This window comes from Fukomys damarensis, unplaced genomic scaffold (genome assembly GCF_012274545.1).
Source record: "Fukomys damarensis isolate Sample0158 unplaced genomic scaffold, DMR_v1.0_HiC HiC_scaffold_13, whole genome shotgun sequence".
Lineage (NCBI taxonomy): Eukaryota > Metazoa > Chordata > Mammalia > Rodentia > Bathyergidae > Fukomys > Fukomys damarensis.
Genome location: NW_022900925.1, coordinates 13,510,572 through 13,530,504, shown reverse-complemented (window position 1 = coordinate 13,530,504; position 19,933 = coordinate 13,510,572). Strand labels below are relative to the sequence as shown.

General features: G+C 49.6%; 1 protein-coding gene across 1 annotated transcript in view; it reads right to left on the bottom strand.

The window, feature by feature from the left end:
• Positions 1–36: 36 nt before the first annotated feature.
• Positions 37–19,933, bottom strand: part of Trpv3 (transient receptor potential cation channel subfamily V member 3) — a 28,316-nt gene continuing 8,419 nt past the window's right edge. Inside the window, exons 3-18 of the mRNA XM_010611387.3 lie at positions 19,577–19,681; positions 19,358–19,444; positions 18,733–18,893; positions 17,785–17,961; positions 15,952–16,092; positions 13,497–13,777; positions 12,199–12,375; positions 10,733–10,891; positions 9,875–9,976; positions 8,258–8,331; positions 6,103–6,268; positions 4,953–5,019; positions 3,437–3,711; positions 2,368–2,480; positions 1,107–1,186; positions 37–754 (exon numbers count right to left, since the gene is read on the bottom strand). Of these exons, the coding sequence (XP_010609689.1) occupies positions 657–754; positions 1,107–1,186; positions 2,368–2,480; positions 3,437–3,711; positions 4,953–5,019; positions 6,103–6,268; positions 8,258–8,331; positions 9,875–9,976; positions 10,733–10,891; positions 12,199–12,375; positions 13,497–13,777; positions 15,952–16,092; positions 17,785–17,961; positions 18,733–18,893; positions 19,358–19,444; positions 19,577–19,681 (2,263 nt within the window). The 3' untranslated portion in view covers positions 37–656. The remainder of the gene's footprint in view (positions 755–1,106; positions 1,187–2,367; positions 2,481–3,436; positions 3,712–4,952; positions 5,020–6,102; positions 6,269–8,257; positions 8,332–9,874; positions 9,977–10,732; positions 10,892–12,198; positions 12,376–13,496; positions 13,778–15,951; positions 16,093–17,784; positions 17,962–18,732; positions 18,894–19,357; positions 19,445–19,576; positions 19,682–19,933) is intronic.

The window sequence follows — 19,933 nt, the reverse complement described above, 5'->3', positions numbered from 1 at the left end:
AATTTTCATTTAAAAGTGAAATGTCTTTACTATTAAAAATTAAAACCCTGTATAAATTATGCTACTAAAAAAAAATCTCTCAGTTTGAGACAGTTTGAGCCTTGGGTTTCATTCCAAGGGTGGTTTTCTGTTTCCTGAAGGTTTTGGAAGAGCATTTCCATAATTCAGAGCCCTCCTCCTCCAGAATATTCAGCTTAGCTCCATTCTCTGCACATCCTGGGATGCAATCAAAATTCTCCCACAAATCCAGAAGAACAAGTCTCCATAGGTAGACAGTGCGATCGGTGGGCTAAAGTTGATCTGACAAGGAGACCCCAGCAGGAGGAAAGACTCCCTCCCTACTCCTCAGGCCCCTTCCCCCAACTGCTGTCTCTCCCAGTGAAGCTGACCCTCTACTGGTCAAACCAAGGATTTCAACTTGGACTTTTGGAGACTCCCATGCTCAGGACTGTTGGCCATGGGTTTATACTAACTCCACTGAGTAACAGAACCCGAGGGGCTTCCCTCACCAACACTGACAGCTGCCTCTGGGTACAGCTGCCTGCTCAGCATGAGGATGTCACCTGCTTGCAGACCACTACCGAGTCCCTCAGCCAGAGTTCAGGAAGGACTCCACCAGAAGCATAGGATTCTCACGTCAGTTCTGGGTTCTGCTTCTACACTGAAGTTTCTGGAAACTCTTCTATTTCCTCAAATGCATTGAGGGTCGTTTTGCTGTTGCTCCGAGAAGAATCTTGGATTTTGTTAAAATCCACTTAAAAAAAAAAAGAAAGAAAACAATTTTAGAATTGCACTTCTACATTCCATGTTTCAACATGTTAGTGTAATTTATTTTTCTGGTGGTGGTGCTGAGATTGGAACCCGGGACCTCACATATAATTAGCATGTGCTCTACTTCTGAGCTACAACCCTAGGCCCTACCACCTAATTTTTAAAAGTTGTACTGAGTAGGATTTTAAAATGTTACAGTTGAAAGGCACCTAAGAACAAATCTAATTCAACACTCTCATTTCACAGATAGGGAAAATCAGGGCCCTCAGACTTGATTCGCACAAGGTCACATGGTCAAATAGGAACGGACCCCACAGTCCTCACAGCAACAGTACCTGTCCGTCTGATGGGCCCCGGATCTTCATTGAGGAAGGAGACGTGTGTTTTCCATTCAGTCCACTTCACCTCATTGATCCTGCAAGTGTGATCACTGTTCTCACTACTTCACAATTGAACCTTATTAAGTACAAATAGATACTAGTACTGCATTCAGATGTCTCAGCTTCTACATAGCCCCCCTTCTGTCCCTCCCAGAGATGAAATACTCCTATCGTGCACAGTCACACCAGAATTGCTAGGGTTTGAAACCTGTCCAAACCTTCACTTCCCAGCCTCAAAGGATGAGTTTTTCTTCCATCGTAGGGGGAAGTTCACAGAGTCCCATGCTTAGGGACCCAGAAATCCTGGAAGGTGCTCAGACAGATGTAAAGCACACATCTTCAGACACCAGCAACTGTGCCTGACTGGTGAGAGGAAGCTCATGGGGAAGAAGGGATGTACAGAGGGAGGGCCAGGCTGAGAGAGCATGAGGCTTAAATTAGTGAAACTTCAGCACTGAGAGAAAGTATTTGCAGTTCATGCCCCAGTGTGAGCAGGCAGTGTCTATAATGTTAAAGCACATCTGGAAACACTGGTTTGACTCAAGTTCACATGAGAAGACCATTTCTAGAGTAAAAGTATTCAAATCAGACATTTTTTGTTAGAGTACACATTACAGTCAGAAGTGATGGTTTGCAGGTGGGGAAAACAGAAAAATACACTAAGACTTTTAAGGTAATACTTGAAAAAGAGCATCTGTAGGATTAGGTATTCAGGTAGGAGGTAGGAAGATGAACATTTTTCTGAAAAGGTGGTCTTGCAATGTGTGAAGACTTTCTTAGAAATCAGAAAGCTTGAAGTCTGTGGAAAGTAGCTGTCTCACTTTCCATCTGGTGGGGATACATGTGCCCCAGATTCTCTAGTGACACTGGAACCCATACAGGGTAGAAACCACATGGGGTGTACAGAAGGACAAAGATTATCAGGTCGGCAAACCTTTTCCATGCCAGACATTGGACATGGAAGGCCGTAGAGGCAGCTCACAAGGGGCAGAGAAGGACCCACTAGTTGCAGTCTCCTCTCCCTTCTGAGGATAGATGAGCCCTCATCCCAGGCACAGGACCCCATCGGAGCAAATCTCATCTTCTGAGGTCAGAGGAGACAGCAGGGTGGTGGTGAGAAGTGAGTGGCAGCTTTGTTTCTCTAACATTGTGTTAGCTGACTCATCCCTTTACCCACCCCAGAGACTGCCACCGGAGGGCCCTTCCTCTTTGTTACCGCAGACACAGACGGAAGTCGTCCTCTGCTACTTTGCACAGCTCTCCCATCCGGAATCTGCTCCTCAGCCATTCTGGTAACATTTTCTCAAACTCCAAGATTGTCCTGGCTCTCTGGGGACATAAACAAGCCTAAGCTCCTAGCTCAGAGCCAGCCCTCCATAAGGGGCTTGCATACACACACACACACACACACACACACACGGACACCACACCATCAAACAGCCCCTCCACCTTGGCTGGATGCTTAATGATAGATCCTCAGCATTTGCCTGATCTACAGAATTCAAATATGAAAGAGCAAAAAGTTTGAGAGAGATGTTCCAATTGTTTAAGCATGACATAATGTCTCTGAAAGTCCAGGAGCTCCTAAATGAAATATTAGGGTCCTGAAATACCACAACAGGGGTAAGTTCAGATGTCACATGGTCTCATGCCCCCTCCCGGGATTGGAATTCCTCCGGCACTTTCCCTGGCCATAATTTGTCCAATCTCACCTGAATATTACCAATAATCCAATTAAGAAGGTTGTAATAATGAGAAACTTTCTTTTGCCAAATCAAAGCTTTTCTCCCTGTAATTCTGTCATGTACCTCAGTTCTGCCTTTTGGAGCCACAGAAGGGGGCTGATCCCTCTTTCCAGGTAGCTCTGCAGATATCTGAAGGAACTCTCCCCTTCTTCAACCCTAGTTCCAACAACCATTTCTTGTGAGACACAGCCTCCAGTTCTCTCCCAAACCTGGTCACCACATTGGGACCCATCCTGCAGATTGTGTCTTCAGTAGATGAAGAGTGTTAAGCCCATGGTGGAGCAGAGCAGTTACTTTCATTTTCCTCTTAATGCAACCTAAGATCACCCTTCAGCATTCACATATCACGCTTTTGACAAAGAGGAGAGCATCTGCACAAGCCTGGGTTTCTCTCACACTTCCTACACCCTGTACTCAAAGAACCTAGACAAGGGCTTCTTCAGACATAGTTTATGCAGATCCCCAGGCTCCACCCCAACCCGCCAGTGCTGATAGTCATCCCTGACCATGTGCCACACCAAGTCCCTGTGCCTAGCTCACCTGCAAGCGCCAGATGCGCTCACTCTCCTTGGAGACGTTCTCTACAGTCTCCCCCATCAGGGCAATGAGCATGTTCAGGAGGAGGACGAAGGTGAGGATGACATAGGTGATGAGCAGGAACAGAAAGAGGATGGGATAGGTGGAGTTCTGCTGGATTTTCAGGTCTCCCAGGCCTATGGTGAGCTTAAAGAGCTCCAGCACGGCATCACTGAAGCTACCATAGGAGCTGCAGTCCTCGTTGTCCTCGGAGCACTTCTCAATCAGCGAGGCCAGGGCTGGGAGGACATAACAGGTGTTCTCTTGCCCTCTTTGCCTGGCTTGCTATTTGACAAGCCATGCCAATGTGTACGCGCGCGCACACACACACACACACATGCACACACTCACACAGAGCAAGCCTTCTGCTTCCTCCTTTCTGTCCCCTTAACTTCTATCTCCAGGATAGGGCCCTCATCAGCCTCCTAAAACTGGTTCCTGACCGCCTACAGAATGCCCTACCTGCCCAAAAGAGCTCTCTTTGTTCTTCACACTCTGCCCCAGAGTTCAACCTTGCTTCCTCATGCCTTGCAGAACCACCTATTATAATCTACTTGCATGTCCCTCACTGTCCAGCTCTTCTTTGAGCTCCTGGCTTCCTGCATCCTGGGCTGCCTCCCCCAAGAGTGGAAGATCCTGAGTTCCTTTCTAATGGAGAAGTGAGGCCCAGGTTCACTCTTCTCTTCATTCTCCAGACCTGTAGTGGTTCATTGTCGGAAAAATGAAAAGGCAAACTAATGTGTGAGAGAATGCGTGGGTACATGGGTGAGCAGATGAAGGAGCCAGGAAATAAGCAAATTTTAACCCAGAGAAGGTACCAGGTAGTTGGTAACAGCTGCCTAATTTCAAATGTCATTGATCACTGGGGGAAAAACACTGTCATGGGTTGGAGCAGGGAACCGTACCTCTCTATGCAGATGTTAGAAATAAAATCAAGTCCATCGTAAATGGAAAGTTTTAAAGAAGGGGCTCCCCATTCCTGGTCCCTGGCTGATCAGATGTTCTCACAGAGCCAGCTGAAACAAAGTGTGGTGGTAGCAAGCTACATAAGGCCAAAGGACGTTACCTCAGTGTGGTACTGTACTACTGTTTCTGAAGGCCATCAATCATATATCCACACACGTCAGTTTCCTCCTCTGTAAAGTAGGCTGAAAACACCTGCCAAGCCTGTCTCTGGTCGTGAGGGCACAGGAGACAATGAGTATGAAAGGGGGAAGCAGATTACACGGTGCAGACGGATGGGCCTGAGAATGATGGGCCTGAGTCCCTGTGCCTCGGTTACCTTGGGACCAGGGGTGATGATTCCCCCTGATCAAGTTGTTGAGAGAAGTAAAAAGATGCTGCCTGGAAAACACTAACATGGCAGTTGTCCCACCGCTAGCTGATAAAGTCACTGCTGAGGCTGCTGTGTGCTTTGAAATTATGACATCTACAAAAAGTGCTTTATACATGTGGGAGTTATTAATTATGAATCAATTACCTACTCCAAATCCAAGTAAGAACACGATATATACAAACAAGAACTTCAGAACGTCATGCAAAATGACCTACAAAGAAACAAACATGATTCAAGTATAAGAAGCGGGCACATATTCATTGTAACCTGATCTACTCGCCTCCTCCTGCCCTCTCCTAGCCTCTCACCCTACTCCTCAGGCTACGCTGTCTTTGCCCAGCAGATGCTCCCAGGCTCAGCTTTGGGCCCGCCTCCTCCGGGAAACCTTCCAGTTCTGCATCAGCCCCTGCACCAGGTTCTCTCTTCCCCTCCTGGGACTCACTGCCTGGCTCACCCTACCTTTCTGCACAGATCTCACACCTGGAGTCCTCGCACTCGTGGAGGCAGTGGCGTGCTGGGGCCAGCTCATGCCAGTTCACAAGAGCTGATTGTTGAAGTTTGATGAATTGGGTGCATTGGTTGTTAAGAAGAGCCATTATTAATTAAGAACTAAATTAAACTTTCAGTTATAAAATGAATAAATTCTGGGGATCTAATGCAAAACATGATGATTGTAGTTAACAATATCAAACTGCATACTTGAAATGTGTCGAGAGAGACCTTCAATGTTCTTACCCCACATGCACAAACACAAAAACTATGCCATGTGATGGGTGTGTTAACCACCTTGAAATCGGTGATCATTTTACAATATATATCCAGTCCTCATACTGTACACCTAAAGTTTATACACTCTTATTTATCAGTTGTACCTCAATAAAGCAGAGGAAAAAAGAAATTATTTGTATAATAACACACACACATATACCCATGTATGCATGCACATAGACACACACACAAATACACACACACATATATATATGTATGTATGTATATACACACACCCATACACACAATGACAGCAAACAACTGTCAAATAGTTTCCAGCACACCACTGCCCAGGGGTGAGAACCTTTTTTCACAAAGTGTGTCCCTTTTCAATGCCCAAGAAGCATGAGCATTTTAAGGTCTGGACATGTAAAGTCTGACCAAAGGCAAAAGGAGACTGTCATTCAGAAGAAAGATCAGTGGGCTGCTCCTCATTAAGCCCCTATCCTTCTCCAGACCCGTTTTCCCATCTGAAAAACGAACACCCCATGTGCCCTACCCCACCCCACACACAGCTCCCACACACCTTCTGGATCATGACGCTGTACATGCCCATGGACTGGAAGCCGCGCGTGTAGTAGAGCATGTTCGCCCAGCCCAGGGCCATGGCCAGCACGAGGCAGGCGAGGTACTCTTTGTAGGCAAACAAGTACAAGAAGACAGACAGTATCACAAGCACAGCTTGGATAAAACTGTTCAGGAGACACAGGAGACAGACCTTACTTCTCAGCAGCAGGGCACAGACATTCAGATCCCACAAACTTCAACCCCTGATGGTCACCCTGGCGACTGATTCTGACCGGATACTTAAGGCTGCCTCAGATCCATCCAACTACATCTGGATTCCAGGTTTGTAGATGACATCATCAGGTGCGAGTTGAGGCCAGTGTTTAGCTGGGTGAAGCTGATGGGTACTTTTTTTAAAAAAAATACATATTCCCCCCAGGACTCCAGCAGATTCTGGCATGCAGCCCAGGAGGCCTTAAATAGTCTTTAAATCGCCCATAAATGTATGGTTCTCACCGAGATTTGGGAACTACTGGAGTAGACTGAGGATGTGGTGAATGACTGCATCTTTAACCAAAATAACAAAAGCTGCCAACATTTATGATTATATGCCAATTAAAAGTCCCCCAAAGCCTACCCTTTTTCAGCTTGAAAAGAAAGCATGATGTATGCTAACCGAAATGAGCCAGTCACAAAAAGACCAATCCTATGTGACGTCATGTATATGATACCCAGGGTAGGCAAATGCATAGAGACAGAGGTCACCAGGGAAAAGAGATCTGCGAGTTGTTTGCTAGGTACAGAGTTTCAGTTCTGCAAGATTAAAAGCATCATCCTAGAGACTGTCAATGAACTCCACAGCTTTCAGATGTACACTTAAAAATGGTCAGAATGGTAATTTTTATGTTCTGTGCACTTTGTCATAATTAAAATTTTGAAAGCAGAATATATACCAAAGATACAAGATTAAAATGAACTCCAAAATAATGCACACACTCCCACTTTTGCAGACATCTCACTAAAAATACTCTTGCTTATATCATCAGGAAGTTTCCACAACTACAAGCTAATCAAAATTAGGACACAGACAAGCTTGTTTTTCTGGTGCCATGAAGTGTAAACATCTGACTGATCAACTACATTTGGGACTGAAATGAGGAAGGATGTTACCACCTTCTTCTACCTTAGTAAAACAAATGAGGAGCAAAAGAGCAGGACAATGCACTAAAACCACTACCTATAGAAATAGACTTTTTCCTGGAATCATCATACTTCCTCAAAGGTGACAGATGCCCTTGTGTCTGTCTTACATCACGGGGCAGTGTCACAGCTGCCCAATTGTTTACTGCAGTATCCGGGTACCCTGCCTGCCCACAGGGATGAAGAACTGTTCGTGTATCTGGAAGGCAGATACACACATAATGAAACACCTAGGCACTTGGAGACATCAGGCCAGTATTCTTGGTCCTACAGACCAGCCTCCTACATGCTCAGAGGAGAGATTTCAGTAGGGCAAACACAGCTGAGGAGCCCAGCATTCCTCACCCCAAGCTGCAGATTCTATTCCATTACCACAGCTGTAAAGTTGAATCCGTCTCTGTTGACTTAGAGACGGAGGTCACATGAGACTTTGTCATGAGCTGTACGTGACCTCATTCAGAACTGGGCTCTGTGGCTGGGGCATTGTGGCCACCAACCCTCTCCTAGCTGGGAGTGAAGATGATTCAGAGGCTGGGTCTTCCACACCCCTGAAGCACCATGAGACTGTAGGGACTCGCTTTGCTGCTCTGAAAGCCTCAGGGGGATCTACAGGCAAGACTCAGTACTTTGTCAGATACCTTTCAATTCTAATCTGCCAAGGTCCCACAGGATGACTTTTTGAGGCCCTATGTGTCTAGGAAAGGCTTTCCCTGGAACATTATTTTGTAAAAAAATCAACAGGACTGCTAATCCTTCTCATTATTTTTCCACGTTCCTGGGGCTCTGTGACAGGGTGGAGTGAGCCATCGCCACCATCAGACACTGGGCACCATCCTGGGAGTTTCCGAGCCTTTCCACAGGCAACTATGTGCCTCCTTTACCAGGCAGATGATGTTCCAGAGGGACATGGTAGCGGCAAAAGAGAACTTTGGCTTTGCCTGTGAGGTGGTAACCAAGGGGACAGACCTACTTACAAGACAAAGTGAAACCAGGCATCTGACAGGATGGACTGCAGATCTGAGGGTCTCAGCAGGAAGATCGCAATGCCCTAAGGCCAGAAAGGAAAGAAAAACTGCACCCTCTCCATGCCCCTCAGTTAAGGCTCTGAGAAGTGGGTGCTTCCCCAGGACCGAGTATGTGAAGGCCTACCCAGTGCCCATGGAGGGAAGGGACCTGTGCCTGGAAAACATAGACTACCCCACAGTGACAGTGGATCTTCCCTCAAAGCTTCTTCTCTAAAACTTCATCTCCACCCTCACCCCACAAAATGACAAAAGCAATCACTGCAGTTACCTACCATTTCCCAAATATGGCCAAGCTTTCTGTTCACGCCATTCTTTAACCTCAATACCCTTGTACCCTACCCTACTCTTCCAGAGTAAGTCCCATGTCTATCTTTAAGCCCCCCTTCCCACTTCCAAATAAAAGTTATCTCCTTTCCTCTGAGCATTGGTATGAACCCCATTCAGGGACCTTTTCAAAGACTACCTTAAAGCCTAGATGTTTGTGCCCATGTAACATCCTCTTTAGACTGTGAAAATGTTGTCTATGGGGAAAGGGTTAGGGGACGTTACCAGAGACCCCTGCAGTAGTCCTGGTCTCTTGCCAGCTCATACAACATCCAAGAGATAGGAAAGAGTCTTGGGCTGATCTAAGCTGCTCTGGGCAGCCAAGACAAAAGACTCGCAGGACATCAAGTCTTTATTCATTGAAAGTGTGGGAAGAGGGGGAAGCTGGGCAGGTCTTGGGGCACCTGCTGATAACAAGTGTCAAGCGGGCAGGACTGTAGAATGAGGCACAAGCTTATCTTGGCTGAAGAGAACGAACGGCTAATTCAGAGGGGAAGAATTTAGTTGGAGTCAGTTCACCTTGACTGGGAGTGAACTCAGCCAAGCTCTGCTACTCCCAGTGCAACACAGCTGAATTATGGAGGGGCAAGAAGCTTGTGTCACTACAGCCTGCTGATGCTGGGAAGAGACGTCTGCTATATTTCTCCATCCCTATCACTCTTCCAGAGCTCCACACAGAGAGTGCTCAGAATATAACGATTAATTCGTTGGTTAACTGACAGACCAAAGGATGGGTGGGTGGATGGACGGAGGGACAGAAAGATGGCTGGATAAAGAATGGAAGGATGGCAGGCGAGGCTAGACGGATATGTGAATGGAAGAATGAATGGATAAGAGAATGCAAGTGATGGGGCCGGGGATTTAGCTCAGTGGTTCCACTGCCTGCCTCAAAAGCTCAAGGTCCCGAGTTCGATCCCCGGAACCAAAAAAAAAAAAAGAAAAAATCTAGAAAATGCAAGTGACCAGATCAGTGGGCAGAGTTTAAGAGAGGAATATGGGCAGTGGGAAGTGTAGTTAAATAGTGAACAGTTGGATGGCTGGGTGGAGGGGGTGACATAAATAGGGTAGGCCTTCCTCCCTCATTTGTTCTTGTGTTTTAACTCAGGCATCCAAGGTTTAGAAAGAACACGCCCTCCAGGGTCCTCAGCAGTACAGGCAGAGGAGGGAAGGGTGGGAGCCAAGCCAGTTCTCACCCTGCCTGCCTTGCAGGGCAGTCTGGAAAGGGCTCAGATGTTCACTCACCTCTTTCACAGAGATGCACGTCGCCCAGATGAGAACGAACATCCTCCCTAAGAGCTGCAGCCACCCCATCTTGTGTGACAGGGCCAGTGGGTGTGGGAGGTCCTGGGAAGGTAGGAAGGAAGGAAGGAAGGAGGAGGGTGAACATGGGAGTCAGGGCTGTGTCCCTCTGGAGGCCATGACATATAGGCCGAAACCTCAAGCTGGGCCACGGCAGCATGAAACCTTATCTCCATAGAGGGCAAGAGAAGATGTGGCAACCCTGCCTCCTCCCTCAGTGGGAACCCAGAACTCCATGGTTCAGAAACCAAGCCAGTCTGTCTAAGAAGCCCATATGCTCCATTCCATCTGTCCTTCCCAGAACTACACATTCACCAGTCGCTCAACAGGGCCTCCTAACACAGGTAAATAAAGCCCAGACTGTGCCCCAGTGATAGATGGGAAACTGAAGCCCAAAGTCTTGAGGAGGTTGACCAACCAACCACACTACCCACACACACACACACACACACACACACACACACACACACACACACACACTCACGCTCACATTTCCTGTAGCCCTCACAGCAGAAACACCCGATCCTTTCTAGAGTCAGACAGAAAGCCCAGCAGAGCTTGGAGTTCCTAATTCCTCAACTCTCCCTGTCACCTGAGTCACCCTGGGGCTGGGCACCTAGGACTTACCCCAACTAACCTCCAAAGATGTACTCAGCTCCCCAGGAGCTCTGAAGGATGACTACTGAAGGACATCGTGCAAATCTCCTGGACTCTCTGGGCCTCGGTTTCCCTATGTACACATGGGGCAGCTCCAAGCTCCTTCGGCTCTGCCCTCCCTATCTGGCCCCAGCCCCCACATACCTCCTTCTCCCTGGGGCGGTAGTAAGAGACGAGAGTCAGCGTGATGTTGTAGAAGAAATAGAAGCAGAAAGACAGGAAGAACATGTACTTGGCAAACTTCCTCCACTTCATGTGCAGCAGAGTGTGCAGGGGCTCCAGGGTCAGCATCTCATGCCGGTTCTGGGGGACAGAATGCCACCGGTTACCATGGAGATGAGGGAGGCAGGGAGGGACCATTTTCAAAGGACCTCTGAGTCACTGGGGCTCCTGGCAGAACAGGGCCAGTCATGATGTGCTGTGGACTGGTTTAGCTGGAAATGTTGGGAGGGTAATTTCCAGCTCCTGGGGCTCCTTCCAGTGTATCCTGGCAGCCGCCACATCCCCCAGGAGCCTGAGACTTCCGGCAGGAGAATCTAATGCACAGTAAGGGCTAGGAAAAGGTTCCAGCCCCAACTTGCCCTTTTTCCTGTATGACCTTAGGATAGCTCTTGATCCTCTCTAGGCCTCAAAATCCTCATCTATAAAACCGGTACGACCCCTGCCCTCCCAAGCAGGCTGCTGTGAGGGCTCAGGGAGACCTGGAGAAGGCGGACTCAGGGAATCAGAACTGTTGGTAAGATGCCGGGCGTGGTGGTGCACGCCTGTAATCCCAGCACTTGGGAGGCTGAGGCAGGAGAATTTCTGTGAGTTCAAGACCAGCCTGGGCTACACAGTGAGTTCCAGGTCAGTGTCAACTACATAGTGAGACCCTGTCTCAAAAATACCCCCGCAAAAAAAGCAGAACTGTTGGTAAGATGCCGGGCGTGGTGGTGCACGCCTGTAATCCCAGCACTTGGGAGGCTGAGGCAGGAGAATTGCTGTGAGTTCAAGACCAGCCTGGGCTACACAGTGAGTTCCAGGTCAGTGTCAACTACATAGTGAGACCCTGTCTCAAAAATACCCCCGCAAAAAAAGCAGAACTGTTGGTAAGATGTGACAGAGGAAGACCCAGCCTGCTTCTCCACTTCGTGCAAAAGCTGGAAATCTCTTGGATTTGACCCTCTCTCTTCAACTCCAGCTTTAGTATCTCCCCTCTCCAGGCTACTCCAGGAAGGCCCCTGAGCTGCTCCAGCTGTGTGCACTCCATGACCTTCATGTGGAACTAGAACTGGGAGAAAAAAGTATTCCAAGCCAGGCTGTATCAACCAGCAGGGGAGATGGGAGAGAAACAAGATTGAGAAGATCAACACCATCCATCCTCACCCACACCCAAACTCTTGCATCCTGGGACCAAAAAAGCCCCTAACACTAGGATCTACAATCTGAGGGTGCCCAGCATCTGCCCCAGGCCCTGACCTTTCTGTGCCTGGCTCTGCCACTGAGACAAAGGACTGGGAGACCACAGACACTGTGGGGCTGGCTGCATCGGGTCCTTCCAGTGCCCCCTGAGCCCCAGCCTGATGTCTAGCCCTTTGTCCCACCCCTCCTGACCCACCCAGAAGACCCACATCAATGTTGGTGTTGTAGACGATAATCTCCAGCACAGAGTTGTCTGTTGTGGTATCCACATTGGTGAGGTCATAGAGTGAGGATGACACGGGCCCATACGCCCAGTCTGTGAACTTCCTGGATAGGCTCCGGAGCGGCTTCTCCTTGATCTCACGACTGAGGATGTACTTCAGGATCTGAGGACAGGAAGAGGAACAAATGTCGGCCACTCAATGGGGATTGGTGTCCTGGGCCATCTCCATGCAGGAAGCCTCCTCCCTGGGCTGGGGAGGCAGGGAAACCATGTGTCACAGTGACAGGGAGGGGTGAAGCACTTGGGGGAAGCTCGGTCTGCAGCCACCATCTGACTCAACTCAAAGCCGCAGAAAGCTGTGAGCTGGGGGAGGGAGATGAAGGGAGAGGAGGCAGGCTCACAATTCCTTCTCTGTTGAAGCCACTGTCCAACTCCTCCTCCCCCTACCGTGAGAGAATAAAAAGGTCCCTTGTGGTCCCCAGCCCTGGCCACTGGGACGGACCCAAGGCCCTCAGGGCAGCTGACTTGGGAGATGGGTGGGTACACAGTGTTCTCTTGTGACCTCCCCGAGCCACAGTGCCCTCCCAGGCTCAGGGGCTGCAGAAGAGGCTGTCCCGAGAACAGCCTGAGCCTTGACTTTGATCTCAGACCAAGACACAGTTCCAGTCACCGATAAAGATCTGAGCCCAGCACAGCCCAAGTCTTCCCCAAGGCTCTCAGCTCAGCCTTGTTCTTCGGCCACATCACAGAAGGCACAAAGGGTCTGCAGCCACGCTCTGCTAGAGATGCTGTGGCTAGTTCTGCCCTGACCCACAGGCTGGGTTCTCTCCATAATCTCAGAGAAGCAGCCCGTTGGCTCTGGATCCAGAACAGCCATGCAAAATTCCCATCCCCATAAGAGGCCAAAGAGCTCAAGGGTCAGACACCCAGCCTCTGCTTGGGCGCCTCACAGATGCTGGAATGCTCAGCTGCAAAGCATATGAGATATGTGTCACCTCAGCCTCAGGGTTCCCCCAGTCTGGCCCCAGCAAGGAAGTCCCAGGACAAGAGTTAGAGCCACAGAGCGTGGGATCAAAATCCAGAGGGGAATCCACGGGCTGCATCACCCCGGCTCTGTGTGGTCACTCAGAGTAAACCCACCTGGAGCTACAACTCCATTCTAGACCTAAGGAACCTTCCAGGGGCTGAGGCTGTGGACTGTGGGATCCTCGGAAAGGCCCTAGGGCTGGCAGAGGGGAAGCTGCACCTCCCCGACCTCCAGCCACCCTGCAGCCGTGGCCTCACCTCGGCTTTGCCCATCTTGGCAGCCAGCTGCAGCGGTGTGAGGCCGTCATTGTTGCGCGTGGTCTCCAGCTCCCAGTTGCCACTCCTTAGCAGGATCATGTCGTACATGCGCTTCACGAAATCATTCTGGGTCTTGAAGTCCTCAGCCACTGTCACCAGTGCATGCAGGATGTTGTTTCCCCGGGAGTCTTGTGAAGTGATGTCCGTCTGCTCATTCTCCATCAGCAGCTGCACGATCTCAGGTTGGTTGGTACATGCTGCCAGGGCCAGGGGTGTCTCACCTGGAGGAAAGGGAGCACCAGGGCTCAGTGCTTCCGTGGGCCAGAGGCAGCGTCTCCCAGGCTCCAGGACTACAGCCTATGAGCTGACCACATCAGCAGCACTGCTCCTGACATTACCTGACCTTCTTCTCATCTGCTCCTTGTCCTGGGGAAGGTCAATCATAGATCCCTCCAGTAACTACCTAACTGGTGTCCTGGTCCTCACCCCTGCCACCTGCCCTCTGGCTCTCCATAGCTTTGTGCTCAGCACAGCAGCTGGACTGCCTCTGTTCATATGTTCAGCCTTACACTGAATAAAAGTCCAAGTTCTAAAACAGTCCTCAAAACCCTATATCTCCTAGCCACCTCCCCTACAATGGCCTTTTTCCTTTTCCTCAAATACACTGAGCACTTTCCTACCTCAGGGCCTTTGCACAGGCTGCTCACGCTGCTGTATAAATCTGCATTACTTTGCCCACTCTTTCACTTCTTTCAACTCTTGGTTCAATAAAAAAAAAAGACTGTGCATACTCAATTCCTGGTTCTAATGTCACCTTACTTACAATTGAATATCCTCCTCCCTCCAATTCCAGACAGAATTCCCATTTCCTCTTCCTCTGCTTTACTTCATATTTTGTTCAATAGCACTTGCCTTTTTGTAACATAGTCTACAAATTATTATTTATAATGTTTATTATAGATTCCCACCTAGAATATAAGTCCCATGGAGGCAGAGATCTTTGTTTTGTTTACTGATATATTTCAAGCACCTAGAACAGGGCTTGATACAGATAGTAAGCACTTTATATGTTTTTGCTAAGAAAAGAGAAGGAAAGTGATTCCCAAGGGGTCTCATAGCACCCGGAACAGCACCAAGACCAGATCCCAGAGCTGCTGCTTCCCTCCTGGGCCCTCTCTTCAACTCACCCTGTCCTCCAGAACACCCAGGCCAATCTAGTCCTACTGTTTAAAAAGACACCCAGAGGGTGGTTAGTAAACAGTGGCTGGGGTGAGAGAACAGGGATTTTTGTAATTGCCTGGAGAAATGCGTTGGCTTAATGGAGCCCCTGGTCTGGTGGTGGTCACACAACTCTTAAGCATCTGTGAAAATAACAGCACTAGGCACTGCAGTGGGTGAATTTTACCATATCTAAATTATACGCTTGAACTTTTTTCAATCAGAGCATCTGCGAAAGAAATGTGACCCCTGTCAGAATCAAAATGCAATCCTTTTGTCAACCTCATCCAAAAAAAAAAAAAAACCCAAAAATAGATAAAACAGGGAAGTTAAGACAGAAGATCTTTTACACATGATGTCTTGATAGTGACTATTAATAATAGACTCTGCCAGAACCACAAGTTGCATCCAGGGCACAGTGACCTTTGCAAAAAGTACTTAGACAGTGACATCTGCCCGAGACCTGTCTTCTGTTCACCCTTGGACTGACTCTGCTCTTATTAATCACTGTGGCCAACGTTTACTGTTTCAGAATATCTGATGTAACTCTCCTTGTCTTTAAGAACTTGGGCTTTCCTCGGCCTACTTGAATACACCTTTGGTTTGCTAAGGCAGAGTGTTTCCATGATGAAGTTCTGTCTGCTCTTTCCATTGCAAGCTCTACTCTTCTCAAATAAGTATCGGCACTTTCTGGAGACTCTGACTGCTTTTTAAGTTGACATATCTAACTCCAATTGCTTTGGGACTACTCAATTTGTGAGTCGGAAATTTTCTACCTCTTGCCTGTGACTCCCTGTTTGCAGGGGGAGAGACCAGAGTTGGAAGCCAGGACATTCACCTACACCAAGCCCAAGGCCTTACTAGGCAAGGCAAGTCATCTCCCCACCAGAACCACTGCTTCCCTATAAAACTGATTCCCCCTCCTTGTTACCCCCTCGGGTCTCCTGCCCAGGTGGATGCCGATGTGCCCGCTAAGGCCATCAGGGGCACCCCAGCACCCCACCCTACCTCCCCAGCTCCGCTCTCCAGCTCTCCAGTCTGCCCCAGCCGCCTCCCGGTCTGGCTCTGTCCTCCGAGGCCTTGGACATCTACCCAGCAGAGGGCTCTCCAGCCCGCCAGCGCCACTTGGGTCAGGGACCCTCCGTCCAGAGGAGCGCAGAGGGACCCCTTCCTCACCCTCCCCAATTTCTCTTCCCTTCATCCCCTCCCATAGCTGCACAGCCTGGGCCACACACACCGAAGTAGAAGCCTTCGTGCTGGGATTTGGGGTTGAAGAAGACCCCCTTGGCGTGGGCGTTGACGTCGGCGCCCGCGGAGATGAGCACAGCGGCGATGTCCCCCTGGCGCCGCTCGATGGCGATGTTGAGCGCCGTCTGCCCTATGGTTGGGGATGTGCAAGGGGGTTACCTTAGAGCAGGGACCCTGGAGACACCAGGGACCCTGGTCCTGAAGCCCCTAAGCCCCGGGGTTGGGGGCTGCCTAAAATCACCAATGGTAATAACATCCTGGGCAAAGTGGTGGCTGTAAGGTGGGTTTCTGGGGAAACAGGAATAACTGTTCTCCCCCGACACCACCACCTCCCAGACCTGAATGGCTCCTGCTGCAAGCCCATCTGCAAGAGGGAGACTGAGAAAAGAGAGAGGTAAGGATCTGAGGCCAGGGCAGCAAAGCCTTAATAGAGATACTAATAACTTCTGTTCGGTTGCTCAAAAAAAAAAAAAAAACCATTAAAAAAAAAAAAAAAAATCCATTGTCTCCCATGTGAGACCCAAAGAGCACTAGTGAATCATCCCCGGCCAGCAGACTGTCTTCATCCAAGAATCGCTGCCCTTGGAGCCCAGGGAGCCCGGGGTAGCAATGTAAGCCTGTAATCCCAGCTCTCAGAAGGCTGAGGCGAGGATCACCACAAGTTTGAGGCCAACCTGGACTACTCAGGGAGTATAAGGCCAGCCTGCTCATATGTGTGATCCTGCAGCGCTGTCAGAAAGAAGGGAACAGAAGGAGACTGTTAAGGGAATAGGATCGGGACAAACAAGCTTGAGACTCTGGTCTGACACCTTGCTGTCTACAGGACTAGTGTCAACTCCCTTGTGACAGGTTAAGAACACTTTATGACTCATCCAGTCTCTCTCCTTGCTTTGACTACTGGGCAGCTCTGTGTGCATTCAGCACTCAATCTACAGCAGTCTCTCCTGGGTTTCTTCTCCCTTCTTCCATTTCTTCTAGATTAACACAATCCTTGGATTTTTTTTTTCTTATGCATAAGAAAATCCTGTTTGAAAGTCTGCAGCATTCAGATAATAAGTCAAAATTACTTTCTCCCATGAGAAGGATCAAGGCCCAAGCTAGCCTCCTACCCAGGAAACCTGCAATGATTCGTGGCCCCTGGCATATCAGCAGGATGGACAATCACGAGCCATCATTTTTGCCAAAAGTATCTAACCTTAATAGGCAGTTCCCGACTCCAAAACCTCAGATGAGCCCAATGAACCCATATCTTACAGATTATTCACTATGGATTCCCCCCGCCTTTTTTTTTTTTCCCCCAGTGCTAGGAATCAAAGCCAGGACCTCATACTGCTAGGCCAGCACTCTTCACTGAGCTACATCCCCAGGCTTAGCCCAGATTTTATCTCCATGGCCCACCTACAAGGGAAGCCACAAAACTGACATTAATGATGGTGATAATGGCACAGATAGTTGCCTTTTGTTGGTTCCTGCCTGGCTCTCCAGCCTCCTTTCCATGGCTGGAACGTGCCAGGCTCATTCTTCACTTTGCTTTTAGATCCTTCTCTGGAAGGAAGGTACGTTTGTGTCCATCCACTCTAAAGTTACCTGTTCTCAGTTTCTTTATGCCCCACTACATTCTTTTATTTTCCTAGAATTTTCTGTCTAAAATTACCTTAGAATAGTGGGCTTAATCTGATTTGTTCCCCCACTGTATCCCAATACCAACAACAGTGCCTATCACTCCCAGTCATTTGCAGAAAGAGAAAGGACCAGAGCTACATGCTGGGGTTTTCTGCTGGCAGTGGCCTTGGAAACCCCACCGCCCCTGTGGGCAGGGTACCTTCGTAAGCCTCCTCGGTGTACTCGGCGTTGACAAATTGGTCCAGGATGCCGTTTTCGGCTGCAAAGGTGAGCAGGATATGCACGATCTCCTTCGTGTTGGGGTTGATGTTTAGCAAGGCCTTCATCAGGCAGGTCTTCCCTGTGTCTGAGGCTGTCAGCTTGTGCATGAGGAAGTCTGCAGGATGGAGACACAGGCAGGACTGACCTGCCACCCTTGACCCCCCGCCCAGAAGAAGTGGGAGCCACAGTCTCATACCTCAAGATCCTGTGCCATCCCCTCTGCACAAGACTCCCTGACCCCGCACTCCCGGGACTCCTCCTTCCTCTTCAGTTGTTCTTCCTTCGGTTCTGCTTTCTTCCTTCTTCGTGCCCATGGGAGCCCTGTCTGAGGCCTTTGGTTCTTGCCTTGTGTACCTTCTCCCTTTTAGAGGCAGTCTCATCCCTTCCTGCCTTCCCACTGTGCACCTCAGCACTGACACCCTGGAATCTGCAGCCCCACCCTGGCTCCTCCCTATTCGTGGCCTATAAAACTTATCCTCTCCCTTTCAATCTGCTTCTTTCCTGGTCCCCTAGTCAGTCAGAGTCCCAGCAAGTTACCCATATCCAAATGGCACTACCAAGGACTCCTCCCTCTCCCTCACTCCCCATGTCCTTGAGTCCTGCCTGAAGAACTCTCCCGAACTAGTCCCCCCTCCTCTACCCATATTTCAGAGTCTCCATCCTGCTTCCGCAGCAGCCTTCGCCAATTTCACCCCATCCTCCATGCAGACCCTCACTTGTCCAAACCCCTCAATAGCTCCCCATTGCTTTCAGAGTCAAGTTCAAAGTCACTAGCCCAGCATTCGAGGGTCCTCACACTCCAGCCCCACAAGTGATGGAGCAGGAGCCAAGTAGAGACAAGTGGGGACCCCCAGACCTGCATCCTCTTCCAGGACCAGGCACTAACCAGACACATCCAGGCCTCGGCGCCGTTTGCAAAGCTCCTGCAGTTCCACCAGCAGCTCTACCAGCTCCTCCACGCACCCCTCAGATACAGCCGTGAAGATGCATTTCTTTAGCCGCTTCTTTTTCCGCCTCTGCTCTTCCTTGGCCTGGCTTGCACTGAGGCTAGAAAATGTTTCCAACTCAGCACCCCACTCTCTTCCCCACCAGAGCAACTGGCCCTCCAGGGCCACCCACCCCCCACCCCAAGAATCTCACATGACTCACAATGCCTGCCATCCCTGCCTGTAAACTCTGGCCCTGGACTCCCTGTCACCCTATCAGCCTCCTGTTCCTATCCACATGCAATTGCCTGGATTCAAATACGTGTCTAGATGCCCCTGGGAATGATCATGAAGGGCATATATCAAACTGTTCCTAACAACTACCCCAAAATACAGGGCTGAGGGAAGGTTGTAAATGTTTTAGAACAAGAGAGTATCATGTTACATGGGTCCAGATCTCCAGACATTTGCCCCAACACCTCAGGAATGGTGGCTTCTTCTCCTTTCCCGTAGTTCCCTGGAGCCTGTCCCTCTGACACTGCCCTTCGATGAGCCCAATGGGAGGAGGGCAAGGACCTGACGCACCTTGGACTGTTGGGATTAGATGGCGTCTCGGTCACATCATCCTGAGGTGACTGAGGGGAGTCCATGTCTTCGCAGTTGCCAGAGAGGCTGGAAGTTGGGGGAATGGGGAGGACAACGGTAAAAATGGGCCATGGCAGCATGCTGCAGCCACAGTGATGGCCTAGGGCACATCACTGGCCATCGGCTGGAGCAGAGGGCTTGGCCAGGACCGGTACTCACCACTGTCGGATGTTGGAGTCCATTGGCTTGGAGAAGATGGGCGGGGATGTCTTGGCAACAGTGGGGTTGGGCTCGAAACCCTCTATCTCCAGGAAGAAGTGAGCACTGAGGGGACAGCCAAACGAGGCCATCACCTGAGGCAGGATCTGTCCACCTGTGTGTCACACCCACACTGAGCATTCACCCTCGGCCAACTTGGTGCCCGTCTCACCGAGCCCTCACAGCAGGCCTAGATATGGGCACTGTCCTCATTCATATGTCACAGTCTGGACCTGGGAGGCTCTGGGGTAAAACAGTTTGCCCAAGGCCACTCACAAGGATGTGGCAAAGCCTGGATTAGAATCTAGGTGACTCTTG